This window comes from Megalops cyprinoides, chromosome 7, assembly GCF_013368585.1.
Source record: "Megalops cyprinoides isolate fMegCyp1 chromosome 7, fMegCyp1.pri, whole genome shotgun sequence".
NCBI classification, from domain to species: domain Eukaryota; kingdom Metazoa; phylum Chordata; class Actinopteri; order Elopiformes; family Megalopidae; genus Megalops; species Megalops cyprinoides.
Window position 1 is genome coordinate 17,132,442 of NC_050589.1, and position 27,163 is coordinate 17,159,604.

The following is a 27,163-nucleotide window of genomic DNA, read 5'->3' on the forward strand; positions in this document are numbered from 1 at the left end:
GATTTATCTTTTTTTCTATTAAAATATAGAATTCATCAATAAATCTTAGGGGTAAAAACAGACCAAGAGAGCAAAAACAATATATATATACAAAATGATAAAAACACAAGCAGTTCTCTTGAATACAGTAGCTATAAACCACAGAGTTCAATGTTCGCAAGGTTGTCAGGTGCTTCACCAACACATGGTAAGCCAGCTTGGGTCGAGCGTCAAGCCACTGTATGATGCCCCATTCTTGGGGGGAACTGCTACGTAGGTGTTATGACAGTCACTTTGCACCGTCTTCCACTGCAGATTTCGAAAGCCACGTTAACCCAACCCCTCCAAAAAACTTATGACACCCCCCCCCCCCCCCCCCCAACCCACAACCTGTCCTCTCAAGTATTTCATCACCACCTCTGGCCCCCTCTCCTTCTCCTCAGTCAGGCTGAGCCACAATGGTGGAATCAGTGATGCTACAGACATACTTTAAAAATGTAATTCAAATTACAATAGGGCAAAAGAAACAGAACTGCAAACGGGATTAAAACTCGAAGTCTTCATCCGCCATGTCGATGGCCCAGGCAAACTTCTCCCGCTGGGTTTTGTTGTAGATTTTCTCGATGGGCACACCCCACTTCTTGCACCTGGAGAAAGAGAGAGGAGAGAGCCCCCATGCACACCGTCAGGACAAAAGAGGTGGAGGTGACTGCCGTAGGGACATAGTTCTTGCTCCTGCAGGCCAATGAGGCAGAGGTTGACCGCTGCCGATTGGCCAGCAAGTTCCTGTGCCCATTGTGACACTTAGATGCTGGCATGCTGGAGGGAGGGCTGAATCCTATTCACAAGTCCATGTCTGGCTTCCATTCAGCTGGAACATTTGGCTTGTCTGCAAACCTTTTTTTCCCACAAGTAAGAGAAGCCTTGCCTGGAACACGTTCTGGCGTTTGTACAACCCCATTGTTCCCCCTTGCATTTTTTCCCTTTTCTTTTTTTTTTTTTTTTTTTGCGCAGCTGCTGCTTCTATTGTTGTTCCACAACACAAGTGTACTTCCGTCCTCAACACAATTTGAAATGTTAAAACATTTCTTAGGTCTTCTACCTTTCACACATTTATGCACCACAGTGAACATCAGGATAATTATTCACATTTGTATTATTTATTATTGTTGACTTAATGACTTAAAAAATGAGAAACATCCCATAACTCTTTTTAATATGAGAGAAGGGCCATGCCTGCATGCATCAATCATCATGCAGGTTCATCATTTTTAAGAAACAACATGACATACCAAAATGGACCGAATTGACTGTTCCTCATTTAAATATTGTCTTGTTCCACATACGTTACATTCCTTTGCAGAGGCACAGAGACTGTGTGTTACAGCAACACTCACATTAGAGAGGGGTCTTTAAGATCAAGCTCACAACTAATCAGATGTGGCCAATATAGTTCATTTCACCCTGTACTGTGGAAGAGCACTTACCAGGCTACTGATATGCGGGGATCCAAGTAGTTGAGTTTGGACGTGCCCAAGGCAATCTGCTTGTTCTCTTCACGGTCTGTTGCCTGGACTTCAAGCTTCATCAGTTGCTCCTCTATCCTCTGCACAGCCTTCTTCTTAGCTTCAACAGCTCTGAGAATACAAGGGCAGGGGGTGTCAGAACGTCTGTGTATCTGCTAAAACATCATACTAAGCACCCCTCCCATCCCGGTCAGCCAGGCCGTGTGCGGCACGCTTACTTTTTGGTCTTCTCGTCTTTCCGTACTTTGGCGTCAGCCTTGGCGCTCTTCAGCTCTCTCCTGGCGTCAGCGAGCTGGTCTTTCTTCGCGTCTATCTGAGACGATGCACAAAGTGTGGGTGCGGGGAGAAGGGCGGTGAAAAGGGCGGCAGGAGGTTTTCCATGCCGCCGAGAAGACGGGGGGACGGATGGGGGGAAACGCTTCTTACCTTGGTTTGCAGGTTCTGCATGGACTTCTCGAAGGTCTTGGGTGGGGCTCTCTGGTGGTTGCACAGGATGGCCACTGCTCTGTTGGCCCGGTTATAGGACAGGATCTTCGCAGGGACGTTCTCCTCAGCTGGAGGCCGGGCAGTTACAGAGGCCTTTAGAGTCTGAGCAAGCCTACTCAACAGCATGACTCACGCACACACCCAATTCCCTCACCCGTTACAGTAATACTGCTGACAGCCAAGCTCATTTCCACAATTAAATAATAAACTATATCGTACAAAATATTAGGTGGTCCTGGACAAACATACGGTACCATCGCCCTGTTAGCCAGTGAAGAAAATTGACCAGTCATTCTCAGGAGCTCACAGTTACTGCGGTGGATGGGGTAAATGCACCACAGTGGATATGCCTGGGTTCACTTACGGCTGGTGAGCTCCTTCAGCTGCTGCTGCAGGGTGATGGAGGCATTGTAGGTACGGAACACTTTGGCCGTTAGCCCATCCATCAGTTCCTGAAGGTGCTTGTTCAGAATTGAGGTCTGAAGGTAGAAGGATAAAGCTCATATATGTTTGGTTATAAAGTACACTTCACTTAATCTAAAACTGTGTGAGTTTACATCAGCTATTTGGCGTTTATATTCCAGGGCAGAGCATTTCAACAGAAGGCCAAAAAAAAACTCTTACATTAAGGCGGTCGAAGAGGTCGTCTTCCGGCTGCTTGTTTTCTAAGAACAGCTGAAGGTTCTTGAAGACCTGAAGAGGACCAAAAAATATAGCTGAGTAAACTCTCACAAATAGCAATAATCATCTTAATTATAAATGTGACCAGAGAAACATTATTAAGTTAAACACTACTTCACAAGTATCAGTCAGAAAGAAAGAAACAATCAGGCTATGACACAAACTGGTCTGTATTGTCCAGGCCAAAGAAGGAAGAACAAAATCCTAAACCAGCGTCAGAAGTTACACGCCATCAAATGGAAAGGCTCCAATTTGCAAAGTATGCAGATGACCAGATGGGGGAGCTAACCTTTTCCAGCTTCCGCCAGGAATGTATTGACTGACACATCTGCCAGTGATGTGCTGTTCATGGAAAGGCTGCTAATATGAAGGGTGGGTATGAGGTGCAGTGTGTCAGAGGGGGAGCAGAGTATATGAGTGATGGCGATTCATGTTACACACAGGCGTCACATGTGTGCATTGTGTGTGTGTGTGTGTGTGTTGAATGTCCTCATGAGCCCAGGAGTACGTCGTGTTCAGTGACTGTGCGTCCTTCTGTCAGGATCTGTCCCGTTTCTCTGCCAGTAATAGCAGGAAACAGACCTCCCCACGAGACGGTGCTGGCGGAAACCCTTTAGAGCCTGGATCACCTGTCTGTGCAAACATCCTCCCACACACAAGCCTCCTCTCCGGAGCCCCCGACACTTCCCACTGTCTCATCAGTGCAAACACTCCGCTGCTCTGTGGCTCCAGGCAAACCGGACCACTGACACAGCAGTGGCTCCTCTACAGAGCTGTGAGATGAGTGGAGCCCACCAGAACACCAGTGCGCATGAGGCCCGGGTAGACTAAACGGCACCTGAGGCAGAATGCAAGCAGCAAGAGGCATTGCCAACGAGTCTCTGTAGCTCATTTACCAAGCCATTCACTAAAACAAGGAACTTTTGTTTTCATTGAAAAAATATGTTTATCAGGACTCCCAAACAGTTCAGCGGTTAAGGCGTTTGCTTCATGGACCGAGTTCAACCCCAGCCGTGTCATTTGCAGACAATGACTGTGAGCCCACAGCAGCGGAACAAACTGGCTTTGTTCTGCCTGGAATAGAGGTGGGGAGGTTGGCCGGGGTTTCTTAATCTGACCACTGTCAGGCACTCTGAAATTCGTGAGACGCCTGCAACTTGGTTTGATCCTGCCCTCCTATGAGCGTCTACTGTGGTGTGTGACTTGTAGTTTGAAAAATTGTTGCTAGCTCCATGCATCGGAGGACTGCAGTCATCTTGTCTCAGTGTTCTTGAACAAATGCAGTGGCTTCTGCTGTGAGACGAGCCTAATATACACAAATGCCAAAAAATTCCTTATTCCAAAATAAGGTTGTATAAAGGGGAAAAAGTCAGGAAAAAAAAAGTCTTTTCACCTGTGAATGAGTATCAGTCATGCAGAAAAAAATTAACAGAAAGTCAGCATTTAAGGCTTGAGCTGTAACCAGTACTCTACTGATTATACTCACCTGACTTGGTTGTGGACATAGCCTTGTACCACCAAAACACTGCACAGCACAGCAGAAAAGGGTGCCGGCAAATTTAAAAGGCCAAGGAACCCATCAGTCTGTGGCTTGTCCTTCAGCTTGTTTGCACTTACCCTCTTTTCTACAGGAATTTTGTTGTAGTAGCGGATGGAGTCTTTTCCCAGGAAGTCGAACTCCACCACAAACTCCTGTCCGTCAATCTCGGGATAGAGCTTGATGTGCTCCACCCGCAGAGAGCAGCAGCCCACCGTGTCGGCTGTCTCGCCCTCCTCTTTCTCGTTCCCCGCTCGAAGGGCTAGCTGTGATTGGGGAGACAGGCCATTGCAAGATTCAGACTGACTTATTTTTCACTGAAGTCACTGGCTTTATGCGCCATCCCATAAAAGTACTGTGCAGCACAGTGTGAAATCTATCTCACAGTTAGAATAATCTGAGGTGGAAATGTTAAATGTGAACATTCTGTTCTTTTAAAAATGGCAGCTGATGTCAGAATTTCGCATAATAGAATGTTTAAACAGTCACAATGACAGAAATTTGAAAATTATTTGTCGTTATCAAACTGTGTCTGTAAATCAGCAAATTAGAATTTCACAAAAACATTATAGTTTCATTCACAATTTTACTACACCACATCAAATAATAAACCATGACAAATGGAAAACTTTGCTAAGTTTGATCAGTTTGTAAAGTTACACAGTAAAACAGTAAAATGTATCATATAAATAAAGTTTAATCCTATTGTTTATGCAGTATTTTTCCCTTGTTTTATTTAAAAGAAAAATAATGCAGTTGTGAACTTTGCATCTCTCATATGTACTGCACTAGCAGTTCTGCACATTAAAGCTAGAAGCTCCATCTCCAGGAAATGCTGAATAAGTCAATGGAGACAGATGCACTTTGGCCAAATTTGGATTTGACTCTTTAGATTAGTTAGACACTATGCAGCACAGCATTTTCTTTCGTGCTTTTATTTTTGGCTCTCAAAGGTTCTAAAATTCAGTAAATGAAGAACAAATGGTGGTAAACATAAACCTTGTGGTACAGCTTTGGGCTGTCATCATCATGGATTGGAGTTTGTTACATTGGCAATCAGTTGCTTGATTTTGTTGTGGTTAGCTAGCTAGTCTAAATGTCAGTGAGCCAAGTTTTAATCATGCTTTATTCTTTATACAGGCATCCCAGGCCTTTCAGTTTCAAAGCAACCCAAAACTGTACTGATTTTCATTTCTTGTTGTATCCTTCGGCTGGGTACAATAAATATTGTCCCTAGATGGTCTGAAGTAAACAAATTTTAGAAATGGCTATCCAAACACACCTTTGCAACACAGTCCTGCAACATTTTCATCATTATATTGCAGTCTGAAATGGGCTTTACAAAATATGATGCTTATAATCATTCCTGAACTCTCTCCCTCTCCCTAAAAATGTATTCTGACCCAAATGGAATAAAAATGGCTGATTCTTGGGCTTTCATTATTTTGTAGGGGCCATTTGAAAAAGGAAGGAAATCCATCATACTCATCATACTCAAGCCACCACCACCTATTCATACTAACAAGAACAGCGTCTCTCCCCATGTGAGATGCTATTCACAAAGCAGCCACTGTGTGGCAGTGTTTCCTGGGATTTTCACCCGAGGTAAACCGCACTCCTCACCTTGTCGATGAAGTACAGGGCCACGGCTCTCTGGCGGATCCTCATCTCCTTCGACTTCCAGTCTTCCCGGTACTGAGCCCGGATTCGGTCCACACACTTCTTTAGTCGCCGGGCCGTCTCATACTTCTGCCAGTCCTTCTCTCCCTGTGGGTGGGAGTGGAGATGAGCAGCAATGAAGGCACTTGTGTTTTCACACAGAAGGACACTGCGACTTAAGCAGGCTACACTCAGGCCAGCGTGCTGGAAGAAGCTGCGAAATAAAACTCAAGGCCAAAACACAGGCGAAAGTCATGACTGGACGCTTATGTGTGAACTGACACTGACTGACGAAACACTGACACAAAAGCAAGGTGAATCATGTATGCAAGGTGAATCAGTGATCCACATAATCATTTCAGCTTTAAATGCTGTTAGTGTGAGTTTATTGCAAGTTTTTATTCAGTTGAAGGACATCAAATTGGAAAAAACCTGATTTGCAAAATAAGCTGTTCTGTAACTTAGGCCACAATGAAAAATAACACAAAACCTTAATCAAAAATAGAGGAACAATATGGCCTCTTGTTAGTAGCCAAAAATACTAATACTAAATACTAATAATATTCTACTACACACCTGTAAATGGAACCACTACCATAAATGGTACAAGGATGGTTAACAGCCAACACGACTTAAAAAAAAAAAAAAAAAATCAAGAGGTGGGAAATAGCACTTTGGCCATTTCTCAGGTATAGCAGTAAAGAGCAGTGTGTGTGTGTGTGTATGTGTGTCCTACCTTGATCCTGGAGCTGGGGTTCAGCATGATGTACTTGATGGAGCCTTGGATGTTCTCCGTCCAGGACGCCAGCCACGTCACTTTGTTGTCATGCCGCACCTCCTTCCACTTGGTGCCGGGGGGCGGCTTGGGGTGCTTGGAGTCCCTGCAGATATGGAGCATTTAGGATACAGGCTGTTGTGTAAAGGAGATGCCAAACTCTGTGCTTCTTCCTGGTTCAGCTCTGTCTTTGTTGCTTCTGTTCTTCTCACTTGCATAACTCATCACCACACCATCTGATTCCCAAAGAAATGGGAAGTGTATCAAGCGCACTCTGTTGACACATGCCAAATTATATTGGAAGAAGTCGGTCCCCAATGGCCCATAATATTTTTATTGTTACAGATTTGCTAAAATTCTTGCGCTTACCAAGTATTCTCAAGGAACTGCCAAAAGGACTATTTGATGTCATTTATTTACATAACCTACAAATTTCATGAAGAGATCAACATATATCTCTTTTAAATGAGTCATAATTGGCAATTGACTCGGTCATATGCCTTGAAAGCAGTGCTGTGTACTGCGATCATTATGCATCAATTTAGTCAAAAGCCACTCCTCTACATTACTTGTCCAACCTTTTGATCTTGGAAATAGGGTTCGGGACATTACATTGATATGTTAATTAGACCATACTGGCTCCAATGGCCTTTTGCCATATTATCTATGCCAAAAATATGTTCATGTGCTTGAATTTCTCTCAAATGGTCAGTTGTGTAATCTTACAACTGTACACTGACAAAGGAAGGGGGATGGATATCTTAGATTTTACCATGTACACATTTATGCATCTGGAACTGTTCTGGTAACTTATGGAGTTGAGAAATTAAGTTTAGGGACTTCCAGTGATGGAACCTTTGGCGGCTGAAGCAGAATGTCAAAGTATACAGAGTTTGCAGGTATCTTGTTACTACTGCATAACATTTGTTTAAGACAATACAGATATTTATCCATTTAATACAAAGCATAATCCATCTTTGGATGATTTTTCACAGTGCCAAGCAATTCATGAAAACCATTACATAAAAACTGAAATGAGAACAAAATAAGTGAAATAATTTGCATTTCAACTGAACATGCACATGAATTACTGCGCTCTATAATGCATGCCAAAATATTTCAAGTGGGAAAGGAAACCATGTAACAGCCTTTAATATTCATGTTTTGCCTCAGGTACCATTACACTAAACTGGGGGGAAATTGATGAGCCTGTACATTTATTCAAATCTGTATATCTGGGGAAAAAGAACTCATACTAACCAAATTCAGCATGACACCTGGAAATTCATATGATCCGCAAGCATTTTGTACACAACTTCTGCCAAACACTGCCTGGTCCCCATCTGTTCCTTGCCTGATCCTCGGAGGTCTTAAGTGTCATGTTATTGTTAGCGTACGCAGGACTTGAGGCAGCATGTGTGGGAAGTGGCCTCTGACACACTGTCAGAGTGGAGCACTCGGGTAAACAAGGTGGCCTCACATGGACTGCAGCACCGCGGCAAACACCGCGGACAGGATGGGACGGCGAGCTAAAGTCCCGAGGCTAAAAATAACACCGCCGCTAATAACAAAAAAACACCCGCAGCGATGATGATGGCGAGGGGCGATGGCGATAGTGCTAACCACAACAGAAATATTCCAGGGCTCAGCTGGGGAGGAGGTCAGGGAGCACAAAAACAATGGTTCCTTGGGAAGCGGAGAGAGAGAGACAATGCGGACGGAGGCAGCGGGGAGTGTTCTTTTCACACACGGCTCTTTTCGTGTTCAGTGGATACAAAGCCCCCCACGCCCAAGAAGGAATGACATCAGCCATAAACGGCACTGATAAAGATCACATTATTGACAAAAAGTGTTCCCCGCCTATCGCCTGTGTTGTAGTAAACGCAGAAGAACAGTTGTGTATTGTCTGCAAAATGCTAAAGAAGAGACTGTGTGAGAGTGACCGACTGGCAGTATCATATCAGTCAGGCCGCAGAGCATATACCTACAAGGTTGCAAGTTTGAATCCTATGCGGAATACTGCTGTACCCTAAGCCAAGGTACTGAATTAATCCTACAGATATGTAGCTTCACGTATGTACCCTATGTACCAAATATGCGTAAGGTAAACCAGGTAAGGAATTTGCTGTGCAAACATAATACAGAAATGTAGCTTGATAATGCTAATGATGCACTGATGCTCAGAGGCCTCTTGTGGTTGAAATAAGCAAACGTGAGCATGATGTACTGTAACAATACCCCCTACCTTTTTTGCACTTTATGACCTCATCCAAAAAAAAAAAAATAAAACCTCACCCTGATCTACTACCACCCAACTCAGCCAGATGCCCAACCTGAACCCCCTGCCCCTCCTGGGCCCCTCCACTCACTTGCTGCAGTTGATGATGATGTCCTCGGGGCGGATGCGACGTTTCAGCATGCCCATCTTGGGGTGGTCCCCTCGCCCCCGGAACAGCCCCGGGGGCTCGATGCGGAAGTTGCCGATTCGCTCCTTGTGGTTGTCCATCACGCAAAAGCCATACTCCTGCAAGATGCGCTCGTTCTCCTCTTTGATTTTCTGCAGGTGACAGCGAAAAAGAATAAAAAGTTACAAACATGCACATCGTGTAACCCATTGTCCAGTGCTCTCAAATCAGTTCACTCCTTGGGCACTTCATTAAACACTTCTTTATGTGTAGGTATACTCTCAGTCTTAACCCCCAGGGGGTGCTACCGCTGTGTTTATCAGCAGCATATAAAAAAAAAACTTACAGGAGAGGTCAACTGCTCACCTGCTTCTCCTCTTTTGTCATCTGCTTCCTGGCCTCTGCTTGAGCCTTGAAGTACTCATTCATTTCTGTGAAATCACACTTGTTCAAGTCTGTGATCTTTGATTTCTCTTCAGATGTCATTTCCTGGGGAGAAGACGAAGGAATCAAACATACAAATCGTTATTAGTTTACTGAACAATGATGCCACAAAATTCATCTCTTTGAGGCAAGTTGTGAACAAGATAAAACACTCAAACTAAAGTGCACAGACTCCAAACGGAAAGCTTCGATTTGGAAATTCAATAAATAAAAATAGCTGACCTTTAAAGTGCCGATTTTAAACACAACCACCTTGTTTTTGGGCTTTCAACACAGCCCCGTGAGCACAGTAAATTCCTTACCTTCCTCCAGTCTTTGAAAAAGTTTTTACGGAAGATGTCCTTGGTAGTGTACTCATGGTCCAGCATTTTGGCGAAGAACGTAGCCACTTCCTCGGCCTGTGCACTCAACTTCATGGGCTTCCCTGTAGAGAATCCATGATGGAGTCAGAGAAGAAACCAACCCCCATGTAAACAACACAGCTTGCAGCTCATATTCCCATAAAACTTGGTTCAAACATTTCTGTTCCACAAGACAATTCATTTTCTGAAAAACCTACAGGAAGACAACCATTCAACGAGAAAACGGAAACGCTATATACAGAAAACTTCATAAAATACGACATATAAAGTTGTTCATCGCTAAAACTGGTATAGAGGAAATGGAGAAATTAGCCAGGGAGAGCAAACACAGAACTACTATTCCATGAAAACACACTCTTATGCCTTATACACACACATCATGATTTTAGCTCTGACTTAGTATGTTAATTGCCCTTTCAATTTATGCCAATATTCTTAAGAGAAATTCTGTTCACAAACTGAAAATGTACATTGGCTTACATCACCCAAGAGACCTACATCACCTACTATGTCAAGTCTTATGAATGACAATAATTTCTCTGTAGTTCCTCATGAGCTGTGAGTGGATATCAAGTAGTCATAATATTTTTGGAGATTGCCATTTAGTAGGGATGTAATGATATATCGAATTTCGTGATATCGCGATAAAAAAAATGTCTCGATACCATCATGGGACTGTGACGAAGTCTACCAGGATATAACATGGTTATTTCTCAAGCATAGCTGCGTTCTACTTTCTCTCCTTGTCGAAAATTGTATTGTTTTTGTTTTGCAATTGTACAAGGGGCAGTTTGCTCCTTAGGGCGGTTGGGCGACGCACCACCATAAGCGGAAAGGGAGGGAATTTTTCTATCACATTCTACCACAGTGTTACGCTAGTTGTGACTGTTCTAGACAGTTTGTCCTGCCTCTGAATATCATAATCCAATCAGTGTCAAGTTGTGTTCCATGAAGTACCGCCCCTTTCGGGCGATTTCACTCCCAGATTGCTCTGATAGACTCTCATGTTAAGGCAATTTTTTTCGAACTGCAGGCACTGCAATGCAATTTGTATGGGTTCCGGGTGGGCTTGCACTAACATGCTTTCGTCATATGTAACCTGGTGTAGGGATCGCTGGGACAGCCAGCAATCTTGTCACATTCAAGGTCAACATGGCTAATGTTACCTCAACTCAGAGCAACTTGATTGTGTCAGTAAGAGAAATACCGTTCAGTCGTCATAGTTATCAGGATACATTTGCAACTAAAGAATTAGTACCAGCCAGACCAAATTTAAACATCGAGCAAGTATCTACAAAGGGGTGGGGGGAATCGTATAACCGGGGATTTTCACGGAGCTGGTATGAGCGGAAAACGTGGCTAGCAGGCTGCGAAGTAGCTAACGCTTTGTTTGCAATGTGATAATCTCAAGTTAGCTAGTTGACTACTTTGCACAATGCAATGTGACAATGTATAGTTAGCTAGCTGTTAATTTACCTATTGAACGGGTCACCTTAGCCATCATCACAACAATGATGAGCACAAACCAGGACCACATAGCTCTGAAACTGTTGCCAAATTTGTCTAATTTTGTCTAACTCATGTAGCAAACTTTGGGAAAAAAGGATAGGTGTCTGCATACATTCTACAAACATACTAGAGGGTTAATAAAGGTCTTTGATGCAAGACAGATATTATCAAGAAGAAAACTGTATGTTGTAGGTATGTGTCACACCTCATACATACTGTCTACAAAATCAGTATACCAAATATACCCCAATAGTCTGTGATTACTTTATATTACATGCTTGGTCATGCTAATCATATGTAAATGTGACTCACCATCATAGTAAAACTTAACATTGCTAGGGACAGGTTCATAAGGAGGTGCAAAGACTGGACCCTTGTGTTCCAGAAACTTCCATTTTGAGCCGTCAGTATACCTTTCTTCCTCCCACCTACAGATCACGGAGGGAGAAAGACAACACCAGCAAGTTAAGTAGGTTTCAACTTTTTGACAAACATTGCTTAACACTGACTAATTGGCCTGTTTCACCATTTTGCTGCATAGGTTTGGACAATATGTACATATAATGAAATTTACCAAAAGTGCAAGATGGAGATTAAGTAATGCAGGTTATTTTTCAGTACTACGAAGACTTGCTGCCTTCCTTTTTCCAGTAAAACACTAACGTCTTTCAATTCTCTAAATGCAACCTTGACTGATACAGTAACATTGATACTTACTGGTACTCCAAAGGTCCACTCATCAGTCAATGTCGAAACTAAGCAAGTCAAATACATAAAGTATAGGTTTTAGTAAGGTACTCATCTTTTCTCTCCTAAATCAAATTAGACCTGGGCCAGAGCTAAGCTTCACTGTGTAGAAGTCAGAGCCCCAGTCTGTCCCACAATCATACCATTTCCATTTCTCCTCTGGCTCCTTCTTTGCCTTCTTTTTGCCATCACCTTCTCCTCCTTTCTTGTCTTTTGTCTTCTTTTTAGGTTTTACATCCTGCAATATCAGGAGTAACAAGGAAAGAGTGAGAAGCTCACCTAAACCTTAAGAGGGAAAAAAAAAGATAACAGGAGACAAAACCTTGTCACTTACCTCCTCATCATCCTCTTCCTCCAGTTGCTTCCTCTTTTTTGCCTTCTTTTCATTTTCAATCTTAATTTTTTTAGGCTTGAATTCAAAACTGTGAAAAAAGACCACCAAAACATTATCCTATTTAACTCTCTTTTATACATACCCAAAATAAAACAATTTGGATCTCAAATGAATGCTGCAGTTTATAACAGAACATGTTAAGGACCAAAATTCAAGACATTTACAAACTGAACTTCACACAGTCACAGAGAAGACTTCCACATGTACCCACAGCAATGAGGTACGCATTCATTTGCTCTCTGAATATGGAAACAAGGATAACGTGACCCAAGTGAATGAGGTCAACTACTAGCCATCCTCTCTTTGTGTATTTCATACAAATTCTGAAAATGTACACTGGACACAAATTGCTTCACTGCTCCCTGTAGCATTCAGCAATTAATTAAAAACACATTAATTAAAAACACATAAAAACAATTAAAAAGTGTGCATAATTCTACACTACTGAACTAGCTTGGCTCAGCATGCACAAAGAAGGATTTTTACTGCAATTTCTCCAGTTTTTGGGGTTTGGCAGTCCCATTTTTCAAAAACATAATTCTCCCTCAGTAGAAATGTCACACATCTTTCAAGGGTAGGAGGCACATAATGTTAAAACAGCGTGAAACCACAAATTTCTCACACCATGTTTCACACTGGGTGGTATATCAGATAGCGACAGGCTACAATAGGGATGCCTAAATGTGAAAGAGGCAAAGTCGATACAACACTGTGTACAGCGTGAAATATTAAGGAATATTTCTAAACCCTATCCCCAACCTCTTGGTAAGGCAAGAGCATTTCCAAACTGCAAGGAGAATATTCCTTCTGAAATGAGCACAATTTACAGTCTTAGTCATAAATGATTCTTTATAAAAACATTAATATAATGATGTAGATTACAATTCAAACATAACTACTGAGTTATCAGCAAGAATATCTACTGCCAGCAGAGACAACAGCACTCCCCAGAGTGACGTTCCCCTGACTACAAACCCGGACACTTACTCGTCATCATCACGTTCCCGCTTCAATGACTTCTCATGTTTGGGAGAGTGGTAGAAGCTGTCGTTGTCAGGTTCAGCTTTAATGTGAGGAGGACTGAGGGAAAAGGGAGCAATTTTAGGCATTCAGGTAAATATACTTCTCCTTGGTTACAGAACTAAACAGATGGGTGGTTTATTTTTAAAAAACACTGGATATTAATGTATCACTTACATAAACATTTCAGAACAGAAATAACATTTACCACAGTTTCACCTCACCTCACATCTAACCAAGAGACTTTCTGAGACTCCATATTTTAAAATTGGTTTGAAACCACAAGTCATAACAGTGGAACACAAAACTTGGGAACGGTGAATATTTAGAAAGACTCAGAGAGACAATTCTGCATTCTGAAGACTACTGCAGGACACACACTACCAAATAATACTCTCTGTCATTCTTCCTGTAGAGTTTTTTTTTAAATATCTACCACAAAACCTGCATTATCCATCCAAAATGTGATTTCAGACTCTTAGACTACAAATGCAACACGACACATGAATATAAACACATGGGTACACAGGTAAATACTATATATAATGTCATGATGCATTTATAGCTTTACTAGTCTAAGAGTGTGAAGACACATTTTGGGTGGATAATGCACATATACACATAAGAACACATTATACACACACACATATATTACACACACACATATATATATGTGTATGTGTGTGTGTGTGTGTGTGTGTGAGAGAGAGTGCATAACAATGAATGCACTTAACTTTTTTTTTTTTTTTAAATGCACTTTCCAAAGGCAGTCAATGTTCATTTCAAGCAAGAACAGACAACTCCTACCTGGCAAACCCGTTTTCTTTTTCCTTCTTCGGTTTGCCATCCCCACTGGACTTGCTCTGTGGGACAACAGGGAGGCCTTGTTAGATCATGTGCTGAAATCAAAGCACCTCCCTTCTCACTTTCTGTCAAAACGATCCCACTCCAACATCAACATTTTTTAGACTCTCAATATGGTGCCAATGAGTAAACATTTGATTATTACAGATGCAGCATAAGGCTAAAATATGTTTTCATGACAGGTCTATAAGTTTACATCTTGGTTTCTGAAAATTTGTTCATATTGCTGCTTTGCACTCTGACATTATTCAAATGAGGGACCCCTTCTGGCTTCTGACCCCCAGATTGATTATTATTCTGACCTATTACAGGGGAACAGGGGCTCAGTGATCAGCACATACTATACACACAAAATGCTGAGAAAATTCAGCACAATAAGTGAATTCAAATTACATGGTAACTAAATAACTCCAGCACAATGTGCTCTGTTTCCAATGAAGGTGAAGATAATTTAAATACAACAAGTGTTGAAATGACCTAAAATAGCATACAACAATGTCAGTAAAAATGTTTTACCATCCCAAATGGTTAACCATCTTGGATTCCTTTGTGGAGTTTAGCTTATTAAAACAGGCCTGATATCAAGTCACAATGTGTTTTGCATTGCCATACTTCATGCAGGGGCATGTTAAATTATTCATATTAACTGACCCATAGTCTGATATTTTCTAGGGCAACATGAAATTTGGAGGGGCTTCATTCAGTCTATAAGGCGTGTCTGTCACCTTGATTATGTTTAACACCAGTGGTAGCTGTAATCAAGACTATGAAACAAACTGGACTTCCTGCCCCCAGGGTATTGCGGGCAAAACCCATGGCATTCTTGTGAGACAGCTCTGTCCAGGAAGTTGACCTTTTCCTCTCTCCTCTTCTCTTTATCCTTGTGCTTGTCCTTGTGTCGCTCCAAACTGCCATCCTTGTGCTTCATTCTGTCTTTGTCTTTGTGTTTCTTTTCGGAGAAATCCTTGTATTCGCTGGAAATGATCAAAAATAAAACACACAAGGGGGATGAGTTGCCCCTTCTTGAGGAAGAACATTAAAGAACTCAAAGGAAGGCCAGCCTGAACAAAGCTGAAGGCTTCATGGGTACAAAAGAATGTCATACTTCTGATAACTTCCACTGGGCCGGTCCCCCGAGCCCACGACCAATGACAAATGAGTGCAGCCAAAGTACACAGAACGCACTGGTGAAAACAAAACTATAAATTGTCTACAGATGTCATTAAAAGAGCACTTTGTTCTGGAATGCCTCCATGACTAAAGATGTTAATGGGGAGAAAAAAAAGTTACTCTCCACTGAAGCACATCATAAATGCCTGTTTGTGTGTATATCCAGTATGAAAATATTTTGACAACTTTTTAAAATCAGTTTAACACTGTTATTAAAGCCCCCCTGTACCAAAGAGAAAGTGAACAGGAGAGCAACCCCTGAAGGGCTTGGCTCACACAGGCCCTGGGGTTACAGGGCCAGACTTCCTGGGCTTCAGACATTGTTTATGGGCTGAGGCCAGTCCTTCACGGACAGGTTAAGAGAAAGGAATACGTGTGTGTGCACGGGGTGCAGCTGGGGGCGGCCTTTTACAGGTGCTGGCTACTGCACCTCAAAGCCACACCAGCCCTTACAGGTACCTCCTCTCCTCTCCTCTTGCCTACAGTTTGAAGGAGGGGGATGGGGCGGGACAGATGATGGGAGTGAGCCCCAGCATAGAATACGGCCCCAGCCTTCTGATCTCCTGTCACTGTGCCATCCGTCAGGGACTTAATGAGACTCAACACTTAACTGCCCTGCACACTGGACACTGATATACATGGCGATTTGGACTTTCAGAATAAACATGTATTCATGTTCTCAGTTGCAGGCACATACTAGGGAGGGATGAGGGTTGGGGAGGCTGACCTATAAGTTTGCCTGCATGCAGTGGGGACCAGCTTTGATCCGATACAGGTTTCTACTCAAATTTCCACTCTAACCCCTTCCACCAATCAATCCCAGTCACTGCCCAGTCTGAACGGATTGGTGGCGAAGTGTAGGAGGGGTCTTGGAGGAGAAGGAGGGGGCGTCAGGGGAAAGCACAGAGCGAGCTGGAGTGGACGGCAGCTGTGAGAGAATTAGCTTCAGGTGCTTGCGAGTTTTACAGCCTTGTCTAGGAGCCACTTCCTGTCAATCAATATGCCACTGTCAATCAGTCTGCCCTTCAGGACAGAAAACAGGGCACAAACCAAGCAGGTTCACAGGGAGAGGAGGAGGAGAGAGGGAGGCAGACAGTGACAGACAGAGACAGAATCAGAGTGTCTTAGAGGATGTCAGCGTGTGTACCTAAGTGAGCAAGGGGGGAGGGGAACAGCATACCTGTTACTGCACTTGGACTTCTCCCGTTCCTTGTCTTTCTTGTGGTCTTTGTGTTTATGTTCTTTGTCCTTATGCTTGTCTTTGTGTTTGTGGGAATCTGTGGAAAGGAGGGAGACATGTTCATGGATTTCTACAAACAATAGGAGGTGAAAACGGTGTAACTGGTGCATTGTCAGGCATTTTTACTATTGTTACCTCATGACAGACGAGAAAACCAATGCCACAGTCAACAGAAGGATACCACTCAGGCACTAAGCAGGAAGTGATACTGCAGAGACCTACATCTACTCAGTAGACAAGCAGGTGTTATTCTGCCCTTTGCAACAGATCTGTCTCATCTGACTACGACTCAGCTACACAGCAGTCAAAAACAACACAGCCAGTATATTTCACAACAACAGGAAAGTTACAACAGCATAGCTGCATTTCCCAAAAGCTTTCATCAACAAAGGGTGACAGAAACGTCACAAGAGTGGAGTATTCTGAAATCTTTCCATAAGCCTAAATGGAGAGAATGTGCTCCAAAGACACACAGTCTAGCGCTAATTCAGAGGGGAATTCTCTGCTACGTCTAAGTGGGTCTTTATTACACCAATACATGCGACCATTAGAAATAAGGAGTAGAATCAGATTGGTTGCTTGATCATTGATACAGTACAAGTCAAAATCAAAAGACCTTTGAATGAAACCTTGGCGACATCATATAACAACCCTCCAGAGCCCTCTCTGACCAGAACAGACAGTGTGTGGGGGGGGGACGAGGATCTGAAACCAGGTGCTGGATCTGACAGGATAGCGCTCTCAGGATAGCACTGGGGTGTGAAGCCCAGCACAGACACCCCTGCCAGCTCCTCCGACTGGGAGCCCTGTCCAAAGCGAGTATGGCGCAGCCCAGTACCGGTCTGAAGTGATGGGCCGGCCCACTCTCACTGTCTGCCGGGGGAGGGGGCTGGATCACAAAGGGGCAGCACTGTGCTGCATTTATCAGTCCAGGCCTCTGCAGGGCAGACGAAGGGGGAGGACAGGAGCCACGGCTGCGGAAACGACAGCTGGTACACGCGGGCCTCAGGCAGAGAGCGTTTCTGACAGGAGAATCTGAGTCAATACAATACAGTCTAATATAAGGACGAGGCCAAATATTTCATTATTAAGAGGAGATCGCTCATCAATGACCCGGATCAGTATTCGAGTGCTTGTTGATGAACAAAATACGAAAAAAAAAAGACGTGAGACAACAAGGGAGTCAATATTAATTGTCTGCCTAAATTAGCAAATGGATACAGAGCGCTCTGTAGTGAGTATTAACACTGAAAAAAGCTGGAGGGACTGGCAGGGTTTGATTATCTGAATGTTAAATGTAGGCTGTAATAAGACACACTACTCAATATGCATATCCTTAGTCTGAAGCATCAGAGACTTGAGACAACGCTCAGCTTTTCTGTTAATGGGATGTTGGCTTCCTCTTAATCTTTTCACTCTCAACGGGCACATATTTTTGATTGTGCTGTACATTCCCTAATTACAGTGCCTTAACCCCATTCTCAGAGCAAGTCACAGAAACTGTCTGGAGCTTTTCAGCCCAAACACAGGTCAAGCCCTGTAGGGCTGTGCCCAGACCTGCAGCAAAGAGCTGCTTTGTGGTCCAAGGCCGGGTTTCCACGGGCTCTGTTCTCGGGAACATGGCAGAGAGAACATGGAGAGATTATCACACCTCTGCACCGAACGTGGACCACCTCCCTCACTAGCATTGCTTCAATTCCTCCCTTGCCCTGTCCTGTGCAGTCATTCAAAGGGGCTACTGCACTTTCATTACCATAGCAGAACCGATTAATACTTTCACTAGGCAGGTAGGGGAAATCAGCAGCACATTACATAAAACAGCCAAATACATTTAACTCTTCTTTCACCAACAGACCAGATGAACAAATGGATGTTGACCTTTGTGAAGCTTCCACCATGACGTTGTATGCCACAAAAGCCATGAGCAAAATGCAGCAGCAGAAGCATACTAGCCTCAAAATCTTCCACTGAGGCCATCACAAACATGCAGACACAGCACACCACACCACAGTACAAGCCACAAGATGCCACCTCACTATGTAAAATCAAAGAGACCACTGCGGACACAGCTCATATGCAGCGCTAACACTGTGCTGCACCTGCAGCTAACCTCTTCCCTTCCTGACTCCCTGTCGCAAACATTTTTCTGGCCGTTAAAGCCTGCTTTGCATTTGTGGTTGCAAATCAGTTTAAAAATAAATAAATAAAATGCAATATACCATCCCAAGTGCTGCCATCGAGCTGTAACGAAATGCACCATCTGATTCTCCTTTGAGGTAAACTCCCCTTTGTGCCGTTTCTATAGTTTCTCCTGACCTGTAACCGAATCCCGGGGCAAACAGTTCAGAGCACAATCATGTTAGTTATGTGATGTGTCCCCTGGGGGTGTCCCATTTAAAGGCTGCTTCACCTGAGAACATGCATATCTACAGGCCAGTTAAAGGGCTTTCCAAATGCTTATGGAAGATCACAAATCAGCTCAAAGACAACGCACTGTAAAGATTCCTCTGGACCATTCTGAACAAACCTGTAAGCTACATCACCCAGTCTGTTCAGAGTCAACAGGGACAACAGGGATACCCATCACCTGTTACAACAAATTCAGGCTATTTTTCCCTTTAAAAATCATTGATCATTACATAACTGGGCCAAAACGTTGTGAAGACACAGAGTTGCAGTCTGACATCAAAAATCAAATCTGTCCATCCTTGATATGTAAGATGATTCATTCTGTAACAAAAGCACTGTAAACCTTGAAATCAAACAATTAAAAACAGAGCAACACTCAAGCTGATACATCTATGTTTTGGGTCGTGACGCATGCCATTACAAGAGCTCAAAAATTAAGTTCAAAAACGTGGCATTAAAACTATACATGCAAGCAGGCAAAACTTCTGTGAACTTTTCAGGAGGGTGACTTCACTCCATCTTCCCCTGGCACTCTTAGAGCATTTATTTGAGCATTCTCTCAATTTTTCAGCCTGAGGTCCCTCCTCTTCCTGAAAGCATGCATGCCGAACAGCTCAACTTTCCTTCACAATTTATTTAACTTTCACAGATTTATAAGGCAAAGAGAACCAGAGGTGAAAACAGATGAGAGCTCAAGATGAACACATTCAAAAGGTGTCCAAACACCATAAAGATTACATTCAAGCTGCTGTTCTTATTTTCCACACTACAGCACACACTGGCTAGCAGAAAGTAGGCACTGAATGTAAAAAAGTAAAGGTTGGTTCAATCATTAATAAAAACCCTTCATTTAAATAACCTAAAAAGTGAAGAGTGTAAGGAACAACAAAAAAAGAAATAGGACTGTTGCAGAAAAAAATGTTGTCTCCTGTTCCAACTGAAGGAATTCAATAAAAGGAAACTTAAGTGCTTGTCCAAATTAACTCCAGCTTTTCAAACTCACAGAATTCGGTTCACAAGGTTTGCACTACTGTATCACAGTGTGTACAGCAAACCACTCACCACTACGGTTTTAACACAGAAAACCAATATATAAACAGATTAAGATAACAGCCTATCACTCTTCCTATTACTGGTTCTGACTCCACACTTCCTCATTCTCAACATTTTATGTTTTGCTTACTCCTCAAAACTGCGCATGACCTGTTCCTAGGGGGGCGACAGTGGCTCAGGAGATAGAGCAGTCGACTAGGGATTGGAAGGAAGGATTGGATTCCCTGGTTCGAATCTGGCTCATCCTGGCAGAGTGTCGAAGTGTCCTTGAGCAAGACACTGAACCCCCAACAGCTCCCAGTGGCCATTTGGTAAGCCTGTATAGCAGCCTCTGCCACTGGTAGGTAGATGTGAGGCATATAACTGTAAAGTGCTTTGAGTACTCAAATGAGTAGAAAAGCGCTATATAAATGCAGTCCATTTACCATTTACATTTATTCCTCCCATTTGGATCATCAGAAAAGTCTCATTGTGTTGCTGACAGGTTATGCACAAATCGTTGACAAGAAAGTTGCATCAGGAGTAGGGCTCCAAAGCTTTTTACCATTCTCCTACTATAACAAAACATACATACAAACTGTCAACAGACAGAAAAAAATTAGAATAATTATAGAATAGAAGAATAATTATTCATATGAATTTTATATCAATTTATACTTAACAACGACTGGTAAACATGTAAACAACAGCAAAGTTCATCATTGTGACAATGACTCCTGCAATATTTCTCTTTAACATTAAATTATAATAGTCCTACCAATTCTCGTATAATAACAGCAAAGAAGTCAGGTAGAATGGAGCCGATTCCTGGCAAGTTACGTTGGTTTCTGTCTTGCACAGCATTTTAAGCTCAACTTAGTCATGAGCAAACTCATCTGAGAAAGAATATGCACTCTTCAGGTGTTTGGAATTTGAAATAAACAAATAAAATACAATATGTATGATTAACTCTGTGGCAGCCAGAACCATCGTTCCACAGGAACACAGCATGCATTAGCTCTATATAAAAAGATGAACACCCGTATGAGCTCAGTGATGCAACAGAAGACATGGCTGTACTGTCATAAGAGTTTTCTCTTTTCAACTTTATTGCTGCTGATGCTATTGACCATTGGAGAATATAGCTGCACTTAATTCCCAATAATGTGCTATATTTAAAGATATACAACTGTCTCCCACCATGCCTTTTTATTTCAGCACAACAGTGTTATTTTTAAATAAGGCCATTTTACAAAGTGTAGTATTGTGATGATGTATCGTAGTATACTTGACTGTTGCCTAGTCACACTGCACAAGTTAACTTGCAGTAGGGCTTGAATGGTGTTATGCACACACTCATTGGTTTGGAAGTGTTGTTAGCTTGGTCTGATACTGTTGCTCATTTAACTTGAATGGACACACTTATGTTCTGTTGTGCTGGAAGTCGCTCTGGATAAAAGCATCTGCTAAATGCATGTAATGTAATGTAATGTACAACATTAACAAGTCATTTCTGAGGTGTTCACATATCACACCTACCTAGCTGATTTAGCAATAGAAATGCATTTACTCACTTTGAATCTGAGATGTGGTTACCTCACAAAAATATACAGCATTCCATGTGTGCAATATGCACAGGACTGATGAAATGCCTTATTCATTCAAAGGAAATGAATTACATATGCACTTCTACACCCCACTTGATGACACATGATTCACTACCAAGACTAATGAGCCACTGAGAAGGACAGACCCAGATAAAACTTCAAGCTGTATGCTTAGCTGTGTCACACCACGGGACAACTGTAATTTCAAACATAACAGGGCTCCCTAAGATATTCACTCAATTCCAAAGAAAAAAAAATAATAACCTACCTGACCCTAATTATCTGTGAAAGAGAACCGGGTATGAATGTGGTGCAGGAGGGGTGACGATGTAAACCAAAGGGAAGATTATACAGTGAAAGATATACGTGAGATGCTCTTATGAGGAAATTACAACATTACACCACAATCACATTCATGGTATGTAGTAAGTATGAATATGAGTAGAGTATGAAAAGCTCAAGGCAAATATGAGGCAAAAGGGACCATATTTGTAAATATACCGCAAATAAACTAATCAATGAGGATCCGGTCTCTGGAGGTCTGTGCATACGAGTTGTGCTTACAGTGGTCTCTTTGATTTTACACAGCAAAGCAGTCTTTCCTTGTGTGGTGTGACATGCAGTGACCGCTTGTTTGTGAGGGTGTCAGTTGGAAGCTTGTAAGCTTGGTGTGCTTGTGGCGGAACGAATGCTCAGCAATGCTACAAGCTGCAACATGGAATGCTCTACTTCATGCCCAGTGAGAAAGCAAAATGGGACAAAGAATTTGAAGAAAGTATAAAACCTACAACATACAGGTAGACAAGACAGTACAAAAATAAACAAGTGGCTGGACAAGTCCAACACACCACACTCTTGTCTACTTAAGCTTCATACACACTTGCAGCTTTCAGCTTGGACAGGTTTAACTTATCAATGCAATTGCACTGTGACCAGAAAAGGTGGATGGTAACATGAATGCTGTGCTTGTTAGTTTGTATGTTATTGCTAACGTTAATGGACACTCTGACCACCAATGATCTTGTAAACCAGCAACTCAGATATAACGTGCAGCAAAGGATATTATGATGCCAATAAGCACGGTATTCCACTGACATCACACCCAAGCAGTTTGGAAGTGTGCTTCTTCAGCTGTATTGGATACTATTGCTCAGTTAGCAGTGGCAAGAAAACAAAGCCATATTAAAGAGAACATTCAATACTTGCTTTGAGCAGGAGTAAACTTAACCCAGATCAAGTGCAATGTGGACAAAGCCATGTAAAGGAGGAAAAAGATGGAAAAGGTTGACTACGATCCAGCATTTCCCTGTCTGGACACAGTAACAAGCGACAATAACAACAAAAGGCGGGGAAAATCAATCAGCTTCAGAGGCAATTTTCAGCACATTTGCAGTCCATCAGTGTTATCAGTGTGAAACATGACAGATTCCTGTTCTTGCTGCCCCTCCGCAGCCCACACAGGGGACAGCTGTGTGCACCCACACTCTCGAGATATGGCACCAACTGCACCACCAGGGCCGAGGACAGAACACCGCACCTTGGCAGACAGACCGGTTTTAATGCACAGGACATTCAATGTGACTGCCCCGCTTGTACTGGTAATCACGGACAGGAAAAAAATGTGATGGTGCCTGCTGGCCTTTGAGAATAAATCACTGGGTTCAGATGAGTACTATTCAAGGCATAAAAGCAGCATATAATTTTGTCAAAACACAGATGAATCGGTGTAATTTGGTACGACTGTTGGCACAACATGTGACATTAACTCACCATACCTTTGCTATAATATGCTCCATAATCCACAGTATGCACAATGTACACCATGTTTGGATAAAAATATTATCTATACAATAAAAATACTATTATCATATCATTATTATATAAAATATAATATTATGAACATAATATATTCATTGTCAATGTAAAATGAATTTCATATAGATTAGAAATGACAACAGGCCTAGTGTGCTTGAATAAAGAATGCATACACTTCTGTGAATTGCCTCAGTTCACTTCATTAATTTACAGTAAGGAAATTCTGACCTCACGGACCTATAAACCTGTAAATGCCATTTATACTGATAAACCTGCCTGTTTATACAACTAAGGTAAATTTGAATACCTAAATGTCACAAATGTAAATTAAATTTTGATCAAAGGAGTTGAATGCTACACAAAAATCCACTAAAGAAACAGTTGTGTATGTTGCGGGGAATGAACTGTAATAGGTTTAGCTTGGTAAACTACCGACACTGACATACAGGTAGGAAGAAACCCTGTGCTTGTCTCACACATGTAATCTTTTGTCCCGCTTCAGCCGTGTAATGAAAGTAAATTAATGGCTCAACAAAATTCATTTTAACAGCTTCTAACTACCTTCACGTACTTTACCTACAAACGCATGTACAGCAATACATTTCCTGTGCTCTATAGTTAGCAACATAATTTAATGTTACATACCGCTTCTAATGCCAGAGTTCTCCATCCATATTGGAAACTCACGACACTGGGATTCTGTGGTTTTAATAAATAAGCTTTCCTTTATATAGACTGTATCTGTGAACTAATCCAGTTTTAAAACATTGCTTCCACTATAATTATTTATTTAACACTCTCTAGCTTGCTACCTAATAACCGCTACTTAACTTACAGGTATTGAGGTTAGACTAACGTTATCTAGGATGACCTAGCCAAATGCAGCTTTAACATGTCTAGCTCATGATAAAAGTTTTAATCGTAATGTTGATAGGCTATCTGTCAAACCAGTTATGCTTGTGAAAATGTGGCACCAGGCGAAACTAAGAGTACAGGATGCGTAACACCCTGCTACGAGAAACGTTTGGCATCCCTTCGGTCCTCAGTTCTCAGCCTCCATATCACGGCGATCTGCACTACGTGTTCTCGGTACTCAGACAGCTCGGCAGAGGAAAAGAAAATGGCGCAGAGACTAAGTCCTCAACCGCCAAACCACTACTTTCGGCACAAAAATGCGACCCTTTAGACCGATGGCCAAAGCCAACAAATGTTATTTCTGAGAAAAGGATGTATGGCTCTACAAGAATCCGTGTTCAGATTGAAACATTAAATATTTAAAGTGTGATTTAAAAGCCCTCCATTTGAACAATAGGCGCTTGTGAGCAGAAAAGGGACTTAGTCTCTGGGACGCCATTTCTGTCCTTACAAACTAACGTTAGCTGGCTAACTACCTATATCTTGAAAAGATGCGAAAACAAATAGGTCAACATTAACAATTGTTTCACTGATTATTAAGGAGGTGCCCTGACTTACCATTAACCCGAGATCCAGAATCGATCTGTAAAAAGAAAACAATGTATTATGACGAGCTTTTAAAAATATAAATATTTAAGTTTCAACTAGGTATCCTAGCTCACTAGCTAGCTGGGTAAGTAAGGTTCGCTATGAGAAAAATATTTTTACAACACCAGGTGACTCATGAAGTTGGGATTCGAACACCTACGAATTCTGGATTAAATGTATCTGGGTAGCTAACTGGGCAATTCACTCCATCGCCAGATAGCTAACGTTACAGTTTTTCCACTGTATAGCTAGCAAGCTAGCTAACAGTCTGCAGTGGCATTATGACAGAGCCGAAGGCTTCCTGACCATGACAACAAAATATTTAAGACATCAACTACCTGGGAGTCCTTGTATCCATGATCCCCACTCATTGTCTTGTTGCTTGGTTTAAAAATAAAGATTGAAATATCTTGAGTGGATGCCGGCGAGAAGCGGTGCACAGAATGGAGAATGAAATAGTTGTGTAACAGACTAAGTCCGAAATTTCAACCATTGCGCATGCTCCTGTCCGTTTAAATTGAAAGAAGAAAGCGAACCTCCCCTTTTAGTGTGCTCAGATTTTCTAGTGGTGGTGGGAACCGCTAGCCATGTGGCGACAAAACGCTAGCTTCTGTTTGGGTGTCTGGGTAGTACGGCTGCATTGATCCGGACAGAACTGTGACAGCTTGCACATACAGTTTTGTTAGGGATGAAAAGAGCACGTAACTGTAACAAAGTAAAAAACAAAATTCCATGCCACGAATTATGTGAGCATGGAATTTTGGGAGAAATGCATTTATCAGAAACGCCTTTCAGTGATAATAATATTTGAACATTGACGCTATGTAATGAAAGAGAATACCATGCGCGCCATTAAACCTATCTGGCCCCTGCCCGTGTTGTACAACTGGAAGAATGCCAGATGAGACAATGCTGATATGCAGCCCCATTTCTACAGCTTTGTCGTGTTAATTGAGACATCGAAAACAATAGATAACGTTATTATTTTGTGCTAAGAAGCTTTTCAGTTTGACCTTGTGGACACGTCGCATCCATGTGTTATTTTTATTACACCCCTGTCCTTTACATTATTGGATTGAAGTTCAGAGAGCTTTGGTGCTTTTCAGGGTGCATTTGCACCAAACACTTATTTGAAAGTAATTAAAGATAGTGATGGAAAATGATCCAACCAATGTCACCACCTGCATAAAATTGGTTACGTCTGGCAAAGACACACCAATACATAATCAGACAGCTCTGCTCTCAGCCAGTCTGTCCTGTAAGATGGAACATCTCTGTACTGGGTTCATTATATGCCAAACAGCCCAAAGACACAGGAATGAGAAGGAATATATGGAAACGTGTGATGATAAACTGTGACTGGTCTACATTGTGCGAGTAAAGCTGGAAAAATGCTTGAATAATAATGACAATCTGTACATCATACCTGTATAGTTTGCATCTTGGTCATCTGCATCAGGCCTCACACAACCCACCAGACCCAGCTGCCATGTCTGTTCATGTCTATATGTGGTCCTACACAGAATGTTCTTCTCAAACCGCCACAGTATGTCTGCACAGTCTGCCCCCATTTGTACAATAGGTTCCGCATGTAATCTCACTAGACATATCAAACATATTCATGAGGAACATAATAACATTGTCAGTATCTTGCATAAGTCCAAAAAGGCATTAGCATCTTCCATTTTAGTCTGGAAGTAAGTATGATTTCTTATTTGTCTGATACAGCTCTTTTGATAATTCATGTATATGCAAACCCGTTTTTACAGGTATGTTGACAATAATTTGCTATTTGTTTTCTCTATGTGTAGCCCGACTCCAGATGTCACAAACTGAATCATTCTGATGTCATTTTCAGTTCCTTTTCCAGAAATATTTAAACAATTTCTGTTGCTTACTTGTTTCTGTTCCCCCTCAGGACAGAGAACACATAATTAGAGCTGCATGAATCAAATCATGAGGAGCCCATCCCCTCTGCCACATGTATGCTGGACAGCAG

General features: G+C 42.1%; 1 protein-coding gene across 2 annotated transcripts; it reads right to left on the bottom strand.

The window, feature by feature from the left end:
* Positions 1-375: 375 nt before the first annotated feature.
* On the bottom strand, positions 376-25,669 carry LOC118780815 (DNA topoisomerase 1). 2 transcript variants are annotated; one of them, XM_036533527.1, is made up of 21 exons: positions 25,503-25,669; positions 25,135-25,159; positions 16,739-16,835; positions 15,242-15,362; positions 14,332-14,387; positions 13,492-13,584; positions 12,445-12,532; positions 12,254-12,348; positions 11,676-11,791; positions 9,795-9,916; positions 9,415-9,537; positions 9,013-9,200; positions 6,605-6,749; positions 5,833-5,976; positions 4,290-4,475; positions 2,616-2,684; positions 2,356-2,470; positions 1,932-2,059; positions 1,724-1,818; positions 1,467-1,616; positions 376-626 (listed from the first exon to the last, which is right to left on the bottom strand). In XM_036533527.1, exons 1-21 carry the CDS (start codon positions 25,533-25,535, stop codon positions 524-526), a joined length of 2,292 nt encoding a protein of 763 aa, XP_036389420.1. In that variant the 5' UTR covers positions 25,536-25,669; the 3' UTR covers positions 376-523. The 2 variants fall into 2 exon arrangements, with proteins under 2 accessions (XP_036389420.1, XP_036389419.1); XM_036533526.1 differs by lacking the exons at positions 12,254-12,348; positions 12,445-12,532; positions 13,492-13,584; ... (3 more) ...; positions 25,135-25,159; positions 25,503-25,669 and adding an exon at positions 12,081-12,197.
* Positions 25,670-27,163: the final 1,494 nt, after the last annotated feature.

Coding starts and splice junctions, on each gene's coding strand:
- LOC118780815 (XM_036533527.1), bottom strand. CDS start 25,535: ATGAGTGGGGATCATGGATACAAGGACTCCCAG. Junction 16,836..25,134: donor TTCTGGATCTCGGGTTAATG/GTAAGTCAGGGC, acceptor TCCTTTCCACAG/ATTCCCACAAACACAAAGAC. Junction 12,533..13,491: donor CGGGAACGTGATGATGACGA/GTAAGTGTCCGG, acceptor CTTTTTTCACAG/TTTTGAATTCAAGCCTAAAA.